This window comes from Chenopodium album, chromosome 13, assembly GCF_948465745.1.
Source record: "Chenopodium album chromosome 13, dcCheAlbu1.1, whole genome shotgun sequence".
NCBI classification, from domain to species: Eukaryota; Viridiplantae; Streptophyta; class Magnoliopsida; order Caryophyllales; family Amaranthaceae; genus Chenopodium; species Chenopodium album.
The window spans coordinates 52,152,708-52,169,195 of NC_137846.1; the positions used below are offsets into that span (position 1 = coordinate 52,152,708).

At 36.1% G+C, this 16,488-nt stretch overlaps 2 protein-coding genes and 1 pseudogene across 3 annotated transcripts; 1 reads left to right on the plus strand and 2 right to left on the minus strand.

Annotated features, from left to right (window-relative positions):
- The first annotated feature begins 1,648 nt into the window (after nucleotides 1-1,648).
- On the plus strand, nucleotides 1,649-7,485 carry LOC145576883 (uncharacterized). The gene is made up of 11 exons (XM_081634583.1): nucleotides 1,649-1,953; nucleotides 2,372-2,493; nucleotides 2,586-2,722; nucleotides 3,258-3,327; nucleotides 3,423-3,453; nucleotides 4,871-5,142; nucleotides 5,535-5,789; nucleotides 6,225-6,326; nucleotides 6,486-6,536; nucleotides 6,665-6,758; nucleotides 7,274-7,485. Exons 1-11 carry the CDS (start codon nucleotides 1,779-1,781, stop codon nucleotides 7,447-7,449), a joined length of 1,485 nt encoding a protein of 494 aa, XP_081490709.1. The 5' UTR covers nucleotides 1,649-1,778; the 3' UTR covers nucleotides 7,450-7,485.
- A 1,745-nt stretch (nucleotides 7,486-9,230) lies between these two features.
- LOC145576884 (pentatricopeptide repeat-containing protein At1g71460, chloroplastic pseudogene) lies at nucleotides 9,231-11,440 on the minus strand (annotated as a pseudogene).
- Nucleotides 11,441-12,452: 1,012 nt separating this feature from the next.
- LOC145576885 (protein METABOLIC NETWORK MODULATOR 1-like) lies at nucleotides 12,453-15,977 on the minus strand. 2 transcript variants are annotated; one of them, XM_081634585.1, is made up of 3 exons: nucleotides 15,828-15,977; nucleotides 13,288-14,378; nucleotides 12,453-13,043 (listed from the first exon to the last, which is right to left on the minus strand). In XM_081634585.1, exons 2-3 carry the CDS (start codon nucleotides 14,335-14,337, stop codon nucleotides 12,966-12,968), a joined length of 1,128 nt encoding a protein of 375 aa, XP_081490711.1. In that variant the 5' UTR covers nucleotides 14,338-14,378; nucleotides 15,828-15,977; the 3' UTR covers nucleotides 12,453-12,965. The 2 variants fall into 2 exon arrangements, with proteins under 2 accessions (XP_081490711.1, XP_081490710.1); XM_081634584.1 differs by having other exon boundaries at nucleotides 13,288-14,367; nucleotides 15,828-15,975.
- Between the last annotated feature and the right edge of the window lie 511 nt (nucleotides 15,978-16,488).

Genomic DNA, 16,488 nt, shown 5'->3' on the forward strand with positions numbered 1-16,488 from the left:
TAGCATGAACATGAAGAGCTATATTGGAAGCAAAGCACAAGAGGAGAGGGCGTGCAACCCCTTAGGAGAGGGCGCTCCTACCCCAAGCGCCACAATCTTCCTCTCTTTATTCCCAGCTAGGAGAGGGCGTGCACCATAGTAGGAGCGGGCGCTCCTCCCTGATCTTCCACAAACTGCCGCAAATCGCTGCAGGAGGAGAGGGCGCGCAAGAGACAGGAGAGGGCGCTCCAGCCTGAGGAGCGGGCGCTCCTCTATGTAGGAGCGGGCGCTCCTACATGCAGACCCGACTTTTTGGGCGGATTTTACAATGTTATTTCGGGGTGTATAAATACGACCCTTGGCTTCAGTTTTCTGCATCTTCTTCCTTGGAGAAGATCACCTTCTTCCCTTTAGTCTTCTTAGGCCCTTAACTCTCTAAACTCTTATTAATTAGCTTAGTTTCTCTCAAACTCTATCATTGAAGTAGATTAATTGAAGTTTGTATTCTTCCTTTCAACATTTTCTCAACCTTGAAGCTTCATTAGTAATCTCTTTCCTCTATCCCTTACTCTTTAATTTCAGTTTTTATTTACTTTGAATTGTTAATTTCTCTCTTGATCTTGCTTAATTGTTGTTGCATGTCCGATCTACCTTATTCCTACTACTCCTCTCAACTTGTTAACTTAATGTTTGAATTGGAACTTGTTGTTTTGATGTCCCTCACCATGTTTAGTGAGTAGTTAATTAGCTAGGGGTTGGGTGAAGACCCAACCAAGCCATGGGTTGATTGATGTTTGTGCTTGCATGTTCATTTTGGATTGATAATTGATTGTTAAAGAGATGGTTAATTGCATGTGTAATTGGATGGCCACTTATTGCTCATGTATTCACTTCTATGCTTGCATTGAGAGATGAAGTCTAGTTGTGAGTCTTTTCTTATATGGTTATGCTAATCTCCTCTTGATTATGGTTCCTTGTTTGAATGATGTAGTAGTCTTAGTTGCAACAATTAGGTGAGAAATCTCAATTGCTTGTGCTTTAATGCTTTCTTGGACCGATCGAAAGACAAACCCGAGTTAGTAGTCTACTTCTCATTGTTAAGACTTGGTTGGCCTATCTTGTTAGTTGAGTTTGGCTTAGGAATGCTTAGTGTTGTGGCTTCGAAAGAAGGTAACATTGAGTGCCCCCTCTATCACCCAATTTGTGTTCGTGCTTGCCTATTGATTTGATCCGTTGGTTTGGTTGGAGTCGATCCCTATTCCCCCCTAGTGTTTGTCTCCATAGTAGTTATCTAATCAAAACCCCCAATTTGTGACCGAACTAGATTGCAACCGTTTCATACTCTCGGTGTACTTACCCATTCCCTGTGGATACGATCCTCTACTTACCCTAGACTTGTCTTAGGTTGGTTTAGGTAGAAATATTGTTTGGTTTTAGGGTGATCGTCCAACGACCGAATATCCCTCTACCAAGTTTCGCCAGACTTTAGTCACATAATATGATAATAATAGCCAAAATGCCCTTAACAAATGTTAACTTGTCTACACCGAATATAAAAAAGCTCATGAGTATAATTTAATCTTGGTGCATATTTTTTATAGGACGAGGAGTAGACAATTTATAAATTTGTATTTGTACGTCAAACAAGGCTTCACATTTGAACGTTTTGGCAGACCTCGAAGCGCCACCCAGAAAACAGCGAGAGGTCCCCCGATCTTTGCTGTAATCGTAACTTCCCCCCTTTTCCCTCTTTACCTCACTCACCAAAAAGAGAGAGAAATCACAAAGAGATCACCAAAATGGGGAGAATCAGAGAATTCACAGAAGATGAAACAACAACAACAACAGCTTCACTTAGCGATGCTCTTCTGTTCACCACCATGTGCATCATTGGTCTTCCTGTTGAAGTTCACATCAAAGATGGTTCTGTCTTTTCTGGAATCTTCCATACTGCTTCTGTTGACAAGGGTTATGGTTTGTTTCTTGCTCCCTTATTTGATCTTCTGCAATTTTGTCAATTGATTTTTGTAATTTTTAGCATGATAAATGATGTTCATTTTCTGGGTTTTGTTTGTTGTTATGTATTGCATTTGGGTTTTGATTTTTGCGAGGAATTGTGGTTAGTTGTGTAAATTGTTTATTTCAATTGGATCATGTGTGTTTGGATCTAGGTTTGTTTATTTCTGGGTTTTGTTTACTTTTACATGTTGCTCATGGGCTTTTGTTTACAGGGAGAATTTAAGGTGTGAGCAATTTATGTGGGGGTTTGTGTTAGTTTTGATCTAGGTTTATTTATTATTGCTGGATTTGGGAAGGTATTGAATGTGGTATGTAATTGATTTGTTGTGGAATTGAATGTTTATTTCGAATTCCGACTATGTTCAATGTTTAGGTATCATTTTGAAGAAAGCAAGGATGATAAGGAAGGGCACACAGAGTTCAAATGTGTCAAATGGTGGCCTAATAGATACTCTAGTTGTTCAACCTGGAGATCTTGTTCAAGTTGTTGCCAAGGTGTTACAAGTGTCTGAACTTTGGATGTTGTTTAAGGTTTTCAATTGGTGTTGAATCATGTAATTAAGTGGTTTTATTCCTTCTCTGTACAGGGTGTTATGCTTCCAGCTGATTATGCTTCTAGTTGTGCTAATTGTGGTGATGAGGAGACTGTTTCTGGAACAATTGAATCTTCTCAAATTTCTGAAAATGGAGCTGTTTTGACTAATGGATGGAGGAATCCGGAGAGGTAACTATTTTTTGGTTAAGTATGGTTTAGAGCATTTGCAAATTATTTCCTTTTGCCATTCTAGGACAGTTTTTTTTTTTTTTCACTTTTCATTCATTACATGATAAATTTACTTTGCTTCTTATGACCTGTTAAGAATGGGAGAGAAAATTGCTGTAGCAACTTCAGCACTGAAAAATTTCTAGGTGTGAGGAATCTTAGGATGAATGTTTAGTAGCAGATTACAGGGTTTAGTTTTGTTGCTAATATGAGAGGACAAGTGCTCAAACTGTGGAGGTGTTGCTATAGTTGTGAAAGCATGTGATCACATTTTATTGACTGTCGAGATGTTGCTAAGGGAGAGGGAGGATAGATCTTGACTCCTGAGACAGTTTGAGTGTAAATGTACATTAGGTTGGGCTAAGATTAGTGCTCAGCTCAAAAGACTAGCTGGGTATCCTTTGAGCCTATTTTGAGGGGTAAATAAAGTAGATTTTCTTTAAAAATAAGTTTGTGGTCTCAGATTCATGATTTTTTCCTTCTTTTGGATGGACAGACAAGTTGGTGTAATCATGCCTCATGAGGAAGAAGATGGTTACCTCCATCAATCTAAGGCCTTGAAGGAAGTACGTATTTATTTAGACATATATAATGTTCCCATTTTAGGTTATATTTACTTTCTTATTGCTGTTTGTAACTATGTTACCATTCTCTTATGCAGGTTGCCAAAGTTAATGGTTCAAGTAAAAGCTGTAAGTGCATTATATATTTCAATCTTTCCTCAGTATAAGCTTCTCTCTTTTCTTCTCCAAAGAACTTAGTATGATATTAGAGACTCTGTTGTGAAAAAAAAAACCCTTTAGATTGCAGACCTTTTTTTCATTCAAGTATTCAACAAAGCAGAAATTTTATCCTGGAACACTGGATGCTGATGCTTGGATTATTACACTAGGGAGGGGTAAACTTGGCTTGGAACCATTACTTGATTCCATATGAATACAGATAAGGTGATGGGGGTAGCTTCTACCAATTTACTATTATAATTTTTTCTGGTACTATTCTTGCAGTATAGTTTTGTTTACATCATTCTTAAAAATAACTGTTAGGTTGTGTTAGGAAATTTTAAATCCCAGAATTTGATTCTGGAAATTGAGATTCTGATATCCATTTTCAAATATGATGTTTCGCAATTATTAGGAATTCTTTGGCATTTCAAATTCATCTGATGAATGAGTGGAGTTTTGATGATGAAATTTTTTTCAACTTTTTTAAAATAATTTGATTAATTTTTTCTGTAATAATCCATTTTCGACTATTAAGTTCCATTATTTTTACAATTTGGTAAATCAGGTAGATAATTGCATAGAACTTAAGATTCTGGAATAAATCAGATAATAGAAAAAAAAAAAGACTGATTCATATTCAAGGCTGCCTCACGCAAGCACGGAGTGAATAATACATGATTTAATAGTTTACGAATGATGGCTGAGACTTCTTTTGGAGGCATTGGTTGTGATGGTTGAGGGAAGAGGAGTGGAGAGAGCGAGTTTAAGTGTTGAGAGATGATGAAAGTTGTGAGGTGCACATGTACTAGAGCAATGCTAAATGGATTCATGAGGGAAAGATCACAATAAATGAATTTGAAATGAGCATTTCATGTTTCATTTGAAATTACACCAATGTGGCCTATATGGGCCTTTGAAAATGTTGTAAGTATTGGCTCAATTCCAGAAATATAAATTCTTTGAGTTACAAATTCACTTTCAGAATCTCAAATGAAATTGTTTAAACACACCATTATAGAATCTAGCATTTAGAAAAAAAAATCTTAGTTATCTATGATTGTTTCACAGTTTCACTGACCGAACACTATTACATTTGACCTTTGGTGACAAATGTTCTTGCTCTTTATTCAGCTGCTGGATTTTATTCCTTTTTTTTCCCCCTTGTTATTGTGTTTATCTCTCCTTATGTTTTGCTGTATGTCTCAACTTTTGGTCCTTATTGGTTGTTGACTGAGTCTCTGAGCTATTATAACGTTTGGTATAGTTTTATCTTTTCAGTACTTATTACTGGTAAATTATGGTAATGTTTAATACAATTCTGTTTTTGGCACCTTCTCTTTTTCCTTTTGTGACACTAATTTCATCTGTTATGCTCTACTACCAGTGAATAAAGCCCCCAACAAACTGAATGCTCACAAGGAGATTCACGAAAGGACTGTAGTCAACCAATTAGCCAATGGATCACTGTCTGCCATTGATGCATCTTTGGATATCAATCATGTAAATCAGCTCCCTGCTAACGAAATGACATGTGTAGAATCTGTTGCTTCAGAGGTTTCTGATTCTTCCAAAACAGATTTGGATGCATCTCGTACTCCTTTGGCAGTTCCAGTGGAAAGGGCTCTTCAAAATCCACTTCCTAGTAGGACTGCTAAGGTAAAGATAATGATTCATTTTAACTTATTACAGCGGAAGTCATTATTTTGTTTCACTTTGCCTTTCTCACTGCCCCAGGAGCAGTTTAATAAATTTGTTTGTATGCCTGTTACTTATGGTTTTCCGTTTACTGCTATCCTGTTTGAAATAGGGATTTCACAAAATGCTACTGCTTCCCTTTTTCACAAAAGTATTGTATGTGTGTTGTTCCGACAAGGTCCTTTTCATTGTTGACTTGTGCTCTTGGGGTATAAATAATTAAATACATATGATGTATGTAATTCATGGGTCTTATTTTCTTTGAGCACCTCTAATATTATCCGTCTTCTGATTTACTAATGTTACATGTATACTTCACAATATGATGTATCCTATTTTATGCTATATTTCAGGAATCCAAGCTCAATCCAAGTGCGAAAGATTTCTCACCGTCTCTTCCTAATTTCAGATCAACACCACCTTTGGTGCCAACAGTTCCAAGTGTTCCTTATGTACCCAACAACATTCCTGCAATACAGGTAGCTGGTGCCCAGCCAGAAGTTGGAAACAGATCCATTCTACCACGTTCATCTTGGCCTGTGAAGTTTGTTCCTTATGCTACTTCAACAGCAATGAATGCTGATAATGGTCTTCAATATAATCAACCTGTATGTACTATCTGGTCTTCTTGATTCACTATAAGTCCGTGTTCTTTCATCCTAAAAAAAAATACAGTAATAATCAGCTTTAATCGATAAAAAAAATAAAAAATAAAAAATAAAAAAATAAATAAATAAAGGTAAAAATCAATTTTAATCAGTGAAGCTAATATAAGTTCAGAAAAAATCAGTAACTCTAAAGAACAAATATAAAGGAAATCATTAAACAGCTATCTTAATCTGTAAAAATCAGTTTTGATCAGTCGGAAAAAAAATTACTCTGTAATTTCAGTTAAATAATTTAAGCTCAACAAAAATGAGGTGAAGAGAATAAGGCCTAAGTAAAGGAGTTACCTGAATTTTTCTTGGGAGTGTAAGAACTAAGAATTGCATTTGATATTGCTTGAATTTCATTAACCTTGTTTATCCTTATTCTGCAAGCAGATTGCTGGTCATATTGTAACAAGAGCACAGCCTATTAGACATGGTGGACAGTACCAACCGATTCAAGCCATGCCTTCATATGTATATCCTAATTCTCAAAATGTATGGAATATCTGAATTATATCTCAGTTAATCACAAATTTTGAGTTATTTTTGCACTGCTGCTGGTTCAGCTTTGTGCAGCAACATCAGAGAAAGCCTTTTGCTTTCTTATAGAGATTTGCTCACTTGATCACCTAATGAATGTGTCAACTCCTGCAGGGCATATTTGGAAGGCCTGGACAGGTCGTCTATATTCATCCAGTTTCTCATGTGAGTTTTAAAATCATGTTTGTTATTTACTTCTCCTTTCATTTCTGCTGGGGCTCTTTGATCACTTTCATCCATTTTTAAATGTTTGCTTTTGCTACTTACTAAATTGGCTACCTTTTGATTTGAAGGACGTGATTCAGGCTCCTGGATCTCTCTCATCACAAGCTCCACACCCCTTATTGGCTTCACATCCAGTCCATGTTGGTTTTTCCAAGAATGAAGGTATGATAATAATGTGTAATTTGAGATGCTTGGTGCAATACTGCACTGGTGAGTGGTGACGAATGTTAACATGTTTGTACAGAATTATGTCTGTCTATTTAAGTTCTCATCTCCCAATGCCTGCACTAGTTAAAATGTCTATATCATTAGAGTTTGGTGTGCTTGATGTTGCATAATTTAAATTCAGAAATTGTATTCAATGTGGCTCATATTGCTTCTCTGAAGTTTAATGCTGATTTCTTTTTTTTTTTTTTATTTTTTATTCCCAATTACTAATCCGTGTCCCTTGAATGGAATCTAATCGATATTTGGCATGTCAGTCCCCTCTATTATACATCTGTTTGTGGCACAAGTGTCCTAAGTGAATTAACTTATCAAAAAAGGAACAAAAATTTTCCTTTCTATTCAGAAGTAGAGATGTGTTTACAATTGTAAAATTCTTGTAATTGAAATACTGATAATCATTGCTTGCTGTAAAATGACACTTCGTATAATGCTTTGGTTTTCATTTGCAGGTGTTCTAGCTGGTCCGGCATTGCCAATTTCCATGACTTCGCCTTTAATGGCAAATGGACCGCAGTCATTTACAATGCCAAATCACATTCATCGCCTGTCATCACCTCATTTTCCTTCCATGCATCCTATTCCAATCTTAGGTCCTAATATTCCTTATAATGCCAAGTTTCCATAAACAAGTATCCTTAATAGAAAATTTTCTTTGCTTTTCTTTGGAGCTGGTCCCAATTTTTAATCAACAGAAGTTTTGGCACAGAGCATATTTTTTTCTTGAGACTAGGTTTTGGTATGTGAAGAGTGCAGTTTGAAGGAAACATTTCTCCACCTATGTTTTAGAAGAGGGAGGGGTGATGCGTCGATCTAGAGAATTTTTTGTCATCAGCATATGGTATCAAATTTTCCGTTGGGTTTTACATTTATTCAAGATCTATTGACGGGTATTTGCTTTAACATCAATCATTTAATTGGTTTATCCCTGAACACCCATGTAAGTATTTTGACCATTTGACAGAGAATATAGGAGCTTATATTCACCTATTCTTCATTAATGTTTTGTTTACAAGTCCTTAAATGTTAGTAATTTAATTTATTGCTCATGTAATTTCTGATTTTACCCAAAGATTGCAAATATGCAAATGTGCATGTAAGCTGGTTAATTGTGAACTAATCAAATGTGAACTTGTTTGACAAAAGCAAATGAATAGGAAATGTATTCCCTACCTCCTCTGTTTTGGGTTGTTGACAAACTTTGTAAATTTGAACAAGGTGTTTAACCCATCTAAAGCTGACCTGGTTTGGCTGTCCATATGTATTATGAGCTTCGTAATCCCCATACTCTAAGCTATCTCAATACCCACCTGACAATCAGTTGTCTCTGCTCGGAAGCATTATATATACGGATATACCAAACTTTGATGAAAAGGTAACCTTGAACAGGCCGCCACCGTGGTTGTTAACAAAGTCCGCTGCCACCACTCACCAGCCAAACCAGGACAATCTCTCATCAGACGAGTTGAACAGCTAGTTCAAATTCATCTCATTAGTAAACTACACAAAGCAAACCTCGTTGTAGGCAAGAGAATTCATTTCCTGCTCCTTTACTTTTGTCAAACAAGGTTGCCTACGAGTTCACAAAACATGAAAATAATGGTGCATCCCTTCTAAAAAAAAAGCGGAAAGAATATTGTATAGAAATGTAAAGAACATTTAGTTAAAGTGAAAAGAACATGTTATAGAATTGTAAAGAACATTGTATAGAAATGTAAAGAACAATCAGTTAAAGTGAAAAGAACATGTTATAGAATGTTAAATAATGTTCTTTATCTTCATGTTCTTTGATTGTCAGTATAATGTATTTTTATTTGTGACATAATGTTAATTGTTTATTTTGAAATGTTCTTTGAACTTTGTCTTTAGATTATGGTGGTTGAATAAAAATAATGTTCATTACATTAAATTATCATTATAGGTGATCAAAAATTCGGGTTGGGTCGGGCCATAACATAATATCTCGTGCCCAAACCCGGAAAATATAATAGGTTTTTTTCGGGTCAGGTTTGAATTTTTAACTAAAAATCCATTTTTAGGCTTGCCCAAACTCGCCTTATCTGCGGGACGGATCGAGCCAGGCTGAAGGTAACCACCTCTAATTATCATGTTCTTCATCAATATTATGGATGTTCTTTAGATATATATAAAGAGCATAAAGTTTTATGTTTTTTTACAAAATAACTATATGTTCTTTACAAAACAGCTATATGTTCATTACAATACAACTATATGTGATGTTCTTTATAAAATATCTAGATGTTCTTTATAAAATAATTGTATGTTATTTACTGAACAACTAAATGTTCATTCCGCCTTTTTAAAAAGAAAACGGATGCATGGAGTATTGTGCATCCGCCTCCGTGGAAAAAATTTCAATGAAAAAGCTGCAAAAAAAATTACGAAAACCTTTCTTATGAGTACTTTGTCAATGAATGCTATGTATACATAGATACAATACAAGTACACAATAGTTTTGCTTCCTATTGCACCTGTCAATTCCTACACAATCTCCAAAGAAGGGACTACTTGATTTTAAGAATCCAACTTGAAACCCCATTGAATATATCTTTCAGCCTCCTGAAGGTGACCGGAACGAGTAAGAAGTCCAGCCATGACAGCGTATTGCTCTTTAGATGGCCTGATTCTATATTTTCGAGTCATGAGTTGGAAGATTTTACATGCATCATCTGCGAATCCAGCTTGATCACAAATAGTTAAAACCACATCTAAGGTGTCCGTATTAGGAGGCTTACCTTCAATCAACATTTCGTTAAAAAGAGCAAGCGCTTCTCTAAAACAGTTGTTATATCCATAAGCCAACATCATGGCAGTTGGTGCTACTGCACCATCGCAAGGGTAGAGATCAAACAACAACTTTGCTTTCTCAATCATTCCACATTTTCCATACACCTTCACAAGTCGTGCTAAAACCCAAGGAACGTACTCAATGCCCTTCTTCAATACTTGTCCGTGGAGTTCTTTCCCTAGTTTCAACAATTTGAGTTCGTGGCAAAGTTCTAATATTCTAGCCATTGTAACAGAATCTGCCCTGTGCTTCGATTGCTGCATTGACCTGAACACATCAAGGGCTTCGACTGGATGCTCGTTTTCAATACAAGAAACCATATAAGCTGTCCAAGCAATCACATTTCTTGCCTCCATACCATTAAACAACCTACGGCTAATCTCCAAGACACCACATTTCGAGTACATCACAATCAATGATGTTATCAATGATACATTAGGAAGAAATCCATTCTTCAACAAAAATCCATGTATCTCCTTTCCTTGCCTCAATGCCTTCAACTTAGCACAAACCGGAAGAATTGTTGCCAACGAAACAACATCAGGCTTAAACCCTTCTTGCTGCATCCATATTATTGACCTTATAGCCTGATCAAGCTTACCATTCGATATATAACCAGATATCAAAGCAGTCCATGAAACAGTTGTCCTATCACCTGAATTATAAAACACTTTCCTCCCATAAGTCATATCACCACACTTACAATACATATCAATCAAAGCCGATTTCAAAAACGGCTGCTCCATATAATTTCTTCTCTTGATCACAAAGGCATGAACCTCCTTACCCATCTTCCAAGCCCCAAGTTCCCCAAGAATGGGAAGCATTGTAGTTAACACAACCGAATTCGGCAATACACCTTCCTTTATCATCCACCTAGCATACCTAATCACTTCTCTAGGCAACTTATTATGAGCAAACCCTGCAATCATTGCACCCCAAAGAACAACATCTCTCTCAGACATTTCATCAAACAGGTGATAAGCAAGCTTAACTCTACCACATTTAAAGTACATATCAATCAAACTTGTCTTCAACATCTCACTGCCTATAAAACCATTCTTAATCAACAATCCATGTATCTTTAATCCTTGCCTAAAAGCCGCCGCGCCGCCGAAACTCTTGATCAAACAAGAAAAACTATACACATTCAATTCAACCCCAGTTTCTCTCATTCTAGCAAAAATATACAATAAATCCTTGTATTTTTTTCCACCTGCAACAACATTACCTCTAAGCAATGCATTCCATGAATAAACACTGTTAGATCCTTCATTGTCATCATCACCAAATACCCTTTTGGCATCATCCACTAATCCACAAGAAACATACATTTGAACAATCTTGGGTTTTAGGAATTCATTGTTTTCAACCCCATTAATCCTGACATGGGCATGAATCTGTTTCGCTTCGGTTTTCGATTTGGAACGAATACAAGCAGCAATCACAGCAGAGAAAGTTGAAGCATTTACAGGGATACCCTGTTGCTCCAAATAATCTAGAATTGTGAGAGCTTCTTTGAGCTGGTTTCTTCTTGCAAATCTCTGAATATCTTTGTAAATTGAATGTGGGTTTTTCTTTTGTAGTGGAAATGACCTGTTGATTTTTCTCGTTTTGGAGCTGTTTTCCGGGGATTTTTGGGGGAAATTTTGGGGGATTTTGGTAATTTCTGAAGTGATGGATTCTGAGTTTTAATGGAGGTTGAAAATGGAGGGATTTTGTTAGGATTGTTTCTGTGTTTGGAGTTGGCGGTAATGGAGGAAAATGGTGGAGGTGATGATGCAGAAATTGATGTTGTCATTACAGCCATTTCTCTGTTGCTCTGTTGTGTTCTGAAGTCTGAATTAAACTCCTCATCTTCTACGGTTTACCTTGTTGGGCTTTTTTTGGGCTCCCAATTTTTATGTAGAGATAGTCACAAATGACAATTGTTGCACGAGTTTACAATTACGGTTTTGGACCTGATATTTTAGCAAAGCTTAATTTTTTAATCTTGAGTTATTCGTATAAAGATTTTTTTTTTTTTGGAAACATTTTGTATAATGAATTTAGGGCATCTATTTTTAAACTGATATTTTATTTTTTTCGGGAATTTTTGAACTGATATTCACTTAACTTCATAAAATATCGGCATAACGCTACACGTTTGAAGTTTGAGACATTTTTCCAAATACTTTCTTTGTTTTTTTAAGTGCAAAATATAGGTATGAAAATAGATTTTATTTCTCTGTACTTACTAGGGCATTGCAGTCTCGGTCTCTAGGACATATCCGATTGGAAAAAATGTGATTTGTATCTAATCTGGATCAGATTATTGGATATTCGGGTTTGACCATGGAATTTCGAATCGAATCACATAAGTTTCAAAAATAATGCAATCTATTAGACTTGAAAATCATTTTTTTTTCAAGAGTTCTGGATCACATAATTTATGTAGTAAGAGTATTAATTATGCAGCATATTTGAAATGTTGGATCAGGTAACTGAAATTTTAAGGCAGTCAAACAAATTGCCATTGTCCAGTGTCTCACTGCCCTTGACTGCCGTCAACCACTGGCCACAACCACCATTGCCTCACCAAAGCCATCACCAAATACTAAGCCACATCAACCACCATATGGCTAATACTTCGTAGTATTGACCATCACAAACCTTTAAATTCACCGCATCAACATCAGTATTACAGGAGAGAGAGCCTGAAGCCTGGCAGATCATTATGAAGTAAATTTAGCAAGAAAGTACTAATAAGTTAGTCTAGAAACGAAAGACTTTTTGAAGATTTAAGCCTTTAAAATGAATACAGAAGCCAATTGAGCTTCACAAGAACCATAATTTAAACATGCATTAATTACTTTTGAAGTGTTGGGGCCTCCCCATCTGCCTGTCTGGAATTGGATCTTACTTGAAGTCTAAAAAGATCCCATCCATTATCGATGAGTCCAACATACCACACTAAACAATTCATGTATAACTTGAAACTAACCACAACAGTATTACGATGGAGCTTTTCATAAACATATTCATACAGTTCTTTCAAAAAACATACAATGATTGAAAAACTCGAACCCCATGCAAGCTAAGCACAACCACCTTGCCTTTGCCTTGAACAGGATACTGCAGCTTGAGCAGCTTGGAAAAATGCCCAGTCTAGATGAAATTTCTTTCATAGCTGCTCTATGACATACTGTCTTAACCAACCAGAAGGTAGTTAGAGATTCGATTGGTCTTCCTGTACAAGATACCCAAACATGGAAACTTTGGGAAGATATGGTCTTTTGAGCAAAATTTTCATCCATTCTGAAGAATGATTTTCCAAGTTCTTTCATTTGCTCAGTTCAGTTTCCCGGGCTCTTGAAGTCTTGATGTTGACCATCAGAAATTTGCCTCTCCATTAAGTTTTCTTGTTGTACAGCCTTTGCAAAGCAGCAGAGCAGTTATGTTCAGTTAGCGATTTGTATAAAATAAAATTGATACTTTCAGTAACATAGTAAGAAGTATTTCAAAGGTCAAACCTAAAACAATCATCCAGCTAGTAAGCCCAGTAAAACTCTAAGAAATCCTTTTTAAAGGTAGTATATAAAAATTAAATGTTAAAAAAAAATTGACATAAAAAAAACTCTTACACGATGAGAATTAAAGTTTTTGACTTTCACTCACCATTAGCAGTTCTGTCATCTTGCCTGCTCTTCTCTCAGGAAAAGTGGGGGGTATAGATGCAGATTGATCTGGGGGCTCTGAGCGAATGGCTTGTAGGGGCTTAACCAACAGGGGCTTACTCAAGTCCTGGACTTGTTCGGGGGTAAGCCCCGGAGTATCTGGCAACAATTTGTTTGACTGTCCACTATTATTTTGAGTTTCTGCAGACTCAGGTGACCCTTGTACTCTCTTAGCAGCATCGACATGGTCATCAATTGGTTGCGAAGCAGAACCACTATCAGTCTGAGATCCTTTGGGTGCTGCCTCCTGGGTCAAAGGAGGCAACCTGCTTTTCAAGGCTGCCAAATGAGCAGGTTGAGAAGCAATGGGAGGTGCTTCAACAACAGGAGTTGCACCATTTGACAAGCTCAGTGGTTGCAAAATCACTGGTACCACAGTGCCTCTTTCTCCCACTGGGTGGGTAGGTTGCGCTGCCACAATAGACATTTGTGAAGCTCGAACCCTAGCCAATTGATTAGAAGTAGGTGAACCATTTGATGGATATGCAGCATGGTGATTACTTCTCTCTCTCCCCCGACGCTTGTGACCTTGGTTCCTTGATGGAAAAGGAACCTCATTCCTTCTGATCATTTGCAAACTAGGGGCCACATCATTTTCGGCTGAAACAGGAACATAATGTCCTGGCTTGAATACAATACCTCTCAGACTTGTGTCAGAATCACCAACACGAACTGACAACAAATATCCAGCATCAAATACTGCCTCAATCACACCTGTAACTATTTGGCCAATCACTGAATCCTCTTTATTGCTCCTAACTGTATCAGCTGACGGCGGTTTTCGATTCCCATCTACTTCTTCAAATCCTGGGGGCACAGGGGCACCTTCACCATGATTTTGGTTTTGATCCCTTTTACGCGGTAGTTGGGTTTTTCCAGGGTGTTCACTTCTTTCTTTTCGAGGACGACCTCGCTTTCTCTTCACAGAAGCATCTGACAGAGGGACAGAGCCGCTCATCTGCTGTGGTTGATTAACTTGATTTATCTCCATATGTAACAGCCAAAAACAATGAAATTTCACCTGCAAGACATCTGAAATCATGTCAAGCTAAAGGCAGCTTAAGACAAACATGTGTTATGCCCTTATTAAATTATCTGAATATCAGTAATGCTGTTTTCTCCACTTCAGGAACTCTTTTGAAATATAGCTGCATCCTAACATAACATTGACAGTACTTAAACACGAGGAGTAATACATGAAAAACTAGATGCTCATAAGAAGCAACAATCTCTTCATGATAAAGGTCAAACACTCAAACATATTCATCCTACGGTACATTTTAAAAATAAAGACTCCCTAATACAGCCCGCGTTTGGCAAAAACTTCTCAAATGCTCCCTCCATTTTCCTTAGCACTCACCTTCTTCCACATCTGGTTTTTAGAGTTACTTTTGACAAGGCATTTTTTAGAGTTATACATACCTACCTTTTGTTTTATTCCTTATTTGATCACTATTATTCCTCATCAACCCTTTAATACCCTAAACATGGGACCCAACCCACCCATGTTACCTTTTCCTCAAGAAAAGTATCCAAAAAGGTTCATTTTTCAAATTATGCTTGGTTTTGATTCCACCGGATCAACATGGGAAACCAAGGGGATAACAATTCGCATTATCATTCAATCAAAAGTCTACAATGTTAGTATGTTGAACGTTTGTATAAGTACCAAACTAGGGTAGCAATTCAAGTTTATTTTCTGTTTTGGTGTAGAGAGAGTCGCAAAGGGCAAATGCAATACACAGTCTGTGATCCCAGAAATTGGGAATCACCCCCAAAACTTTAACTAACTACAATAACCGCCATCAAAGTAGTTCAACTTAAAATAGCTTTTCTCAATAGCAATTCGAGCTAATATAGCTAGGTAGTGTAAGCTGTGTTATTTAACATGTTAAAATTCACAATACACTACCACCCCAAATATTCTACAGTCTACACCCAAAACTAGTTGAATTGATCACTTATTTTACAAAACCAACTACCTTAATAGCTAATCTCTAACAACTAACATTAACCCATTATTCACGATTAGAATAGCAATAGCTAATTTTGCCGAATATGCCCATAAACCCGTAATCGAAATCGGGTAATATAGAAAATTCAAATCTTGCCAAAACAAGAAAGAATATTTTATACAAAACAGGAAACAGTTATTTGAACTGTCCTTAAGCAAGGGCAAGAGGGGAACATAAAAGGGTGATATACAAAAGCCAGCGACACATTAGTAACAAAATTTGACTTATTTATCAAATTAGGCACCAAAAATCAAACATAATTCTTCTTGCTTAAAAATATCAACAAAATTGCAAGTTCTGATTTTCCATAACTTCAGTTAATTATGAGAAATAGTTCAATAATCCATCTTAGAAGAACCCTAATTTGAGTATACTGACAATTAGTTAACATAAACCCTAGATTATGAAATTAATTGAAATTTAACGAATTAAATAATTAAAAAAAAAAAAAAGATAAAATCTTTACCTCAGAAGTTGAATTTCAATGGAGGAGAGGAAGCCTGATACATGCTTCAATGGAGAAGTGGGAAGAATACGCTTCAATGGATGTGAGAGAGAGAGTGAGGTGCAGTGTAATAAAAGTGAAAAGCTCTAAAGGACTAAACAAAAATTGAAACATAGGAGGCAAGATTAGTGGCACGAATACGTTTTCAACAGTCAAATTTCAATAATATCAACGGTTAGAATTCATTCTTAATTAACTTTTGTTTAATTCTACTCTGTATAATTTTTTCTTTTAATCAATAAGCCGTTTTTTATCTTAAAAAAAAAAAAAAAAAAAAAAAAAAAAAAAAAAAAAAAAAAACCTATTCTTAATACTTGCAATATGATATTTCTTGTTTTATTTTTTTTATTTATTTTTTTTATGAGGACTTCAATATTTTAAGAAGGAAAATGCTATAGGGCTATATATAAGAAGTTAAAAATAAAAAATAAAACAAATGAAAATACGTTATTAATTACATTGATTTGCGTGTGATTTTGCCATGCATTTCTAAATTAAAAAAAAATGTTATACGTAGCCTAAGGGCTATATATAAACATTAAAAATACTCTAAAAAATTGTTTAAATTTCGAAAATCATGACAAAAACAGTGTAATTAATGTGTTTTTGTCATGAATTCCTA

Bases quoted from the DNA above. Each gene is read 5' to 3' on its own strand.
- LOC145576883 (XM_081634583.1), top strand. From the start codon at position 1,779: ATGGGGAGAATCAGAGAATTCACAGAAGATGAAACAACAACAACAACA. The intron at 1,954-2,371 runs GTTTGTTTCTTG...TTCAATGTTTAG, and splicing joins TTCTGTTGACAAGGGTTATG to GTATCATTTTGAAGAAAGCA. The intron at 6,537-6,664 runs GTGAGTTTTAAA...TTTGATTTGAAG, and splicing joins ATATTCATCCAGTTTCTCAT to GACGTGATTCAGGCTCCTGG.
- LOC145576885 (XM_081634585.1), bottom strand. From the start codon at position 14,337: ATGGAGATAAATCAAGTTAATCAACCACAGCAGATGAGCGGCTCTGTC. The intron at 13,044-13,287 runs GTGAGTGAAAGT...TGCTTTGCAAAG, and splicing joins AGATGACAGAACTGCTAATG to GCTGTACAACAAGAAAACTT.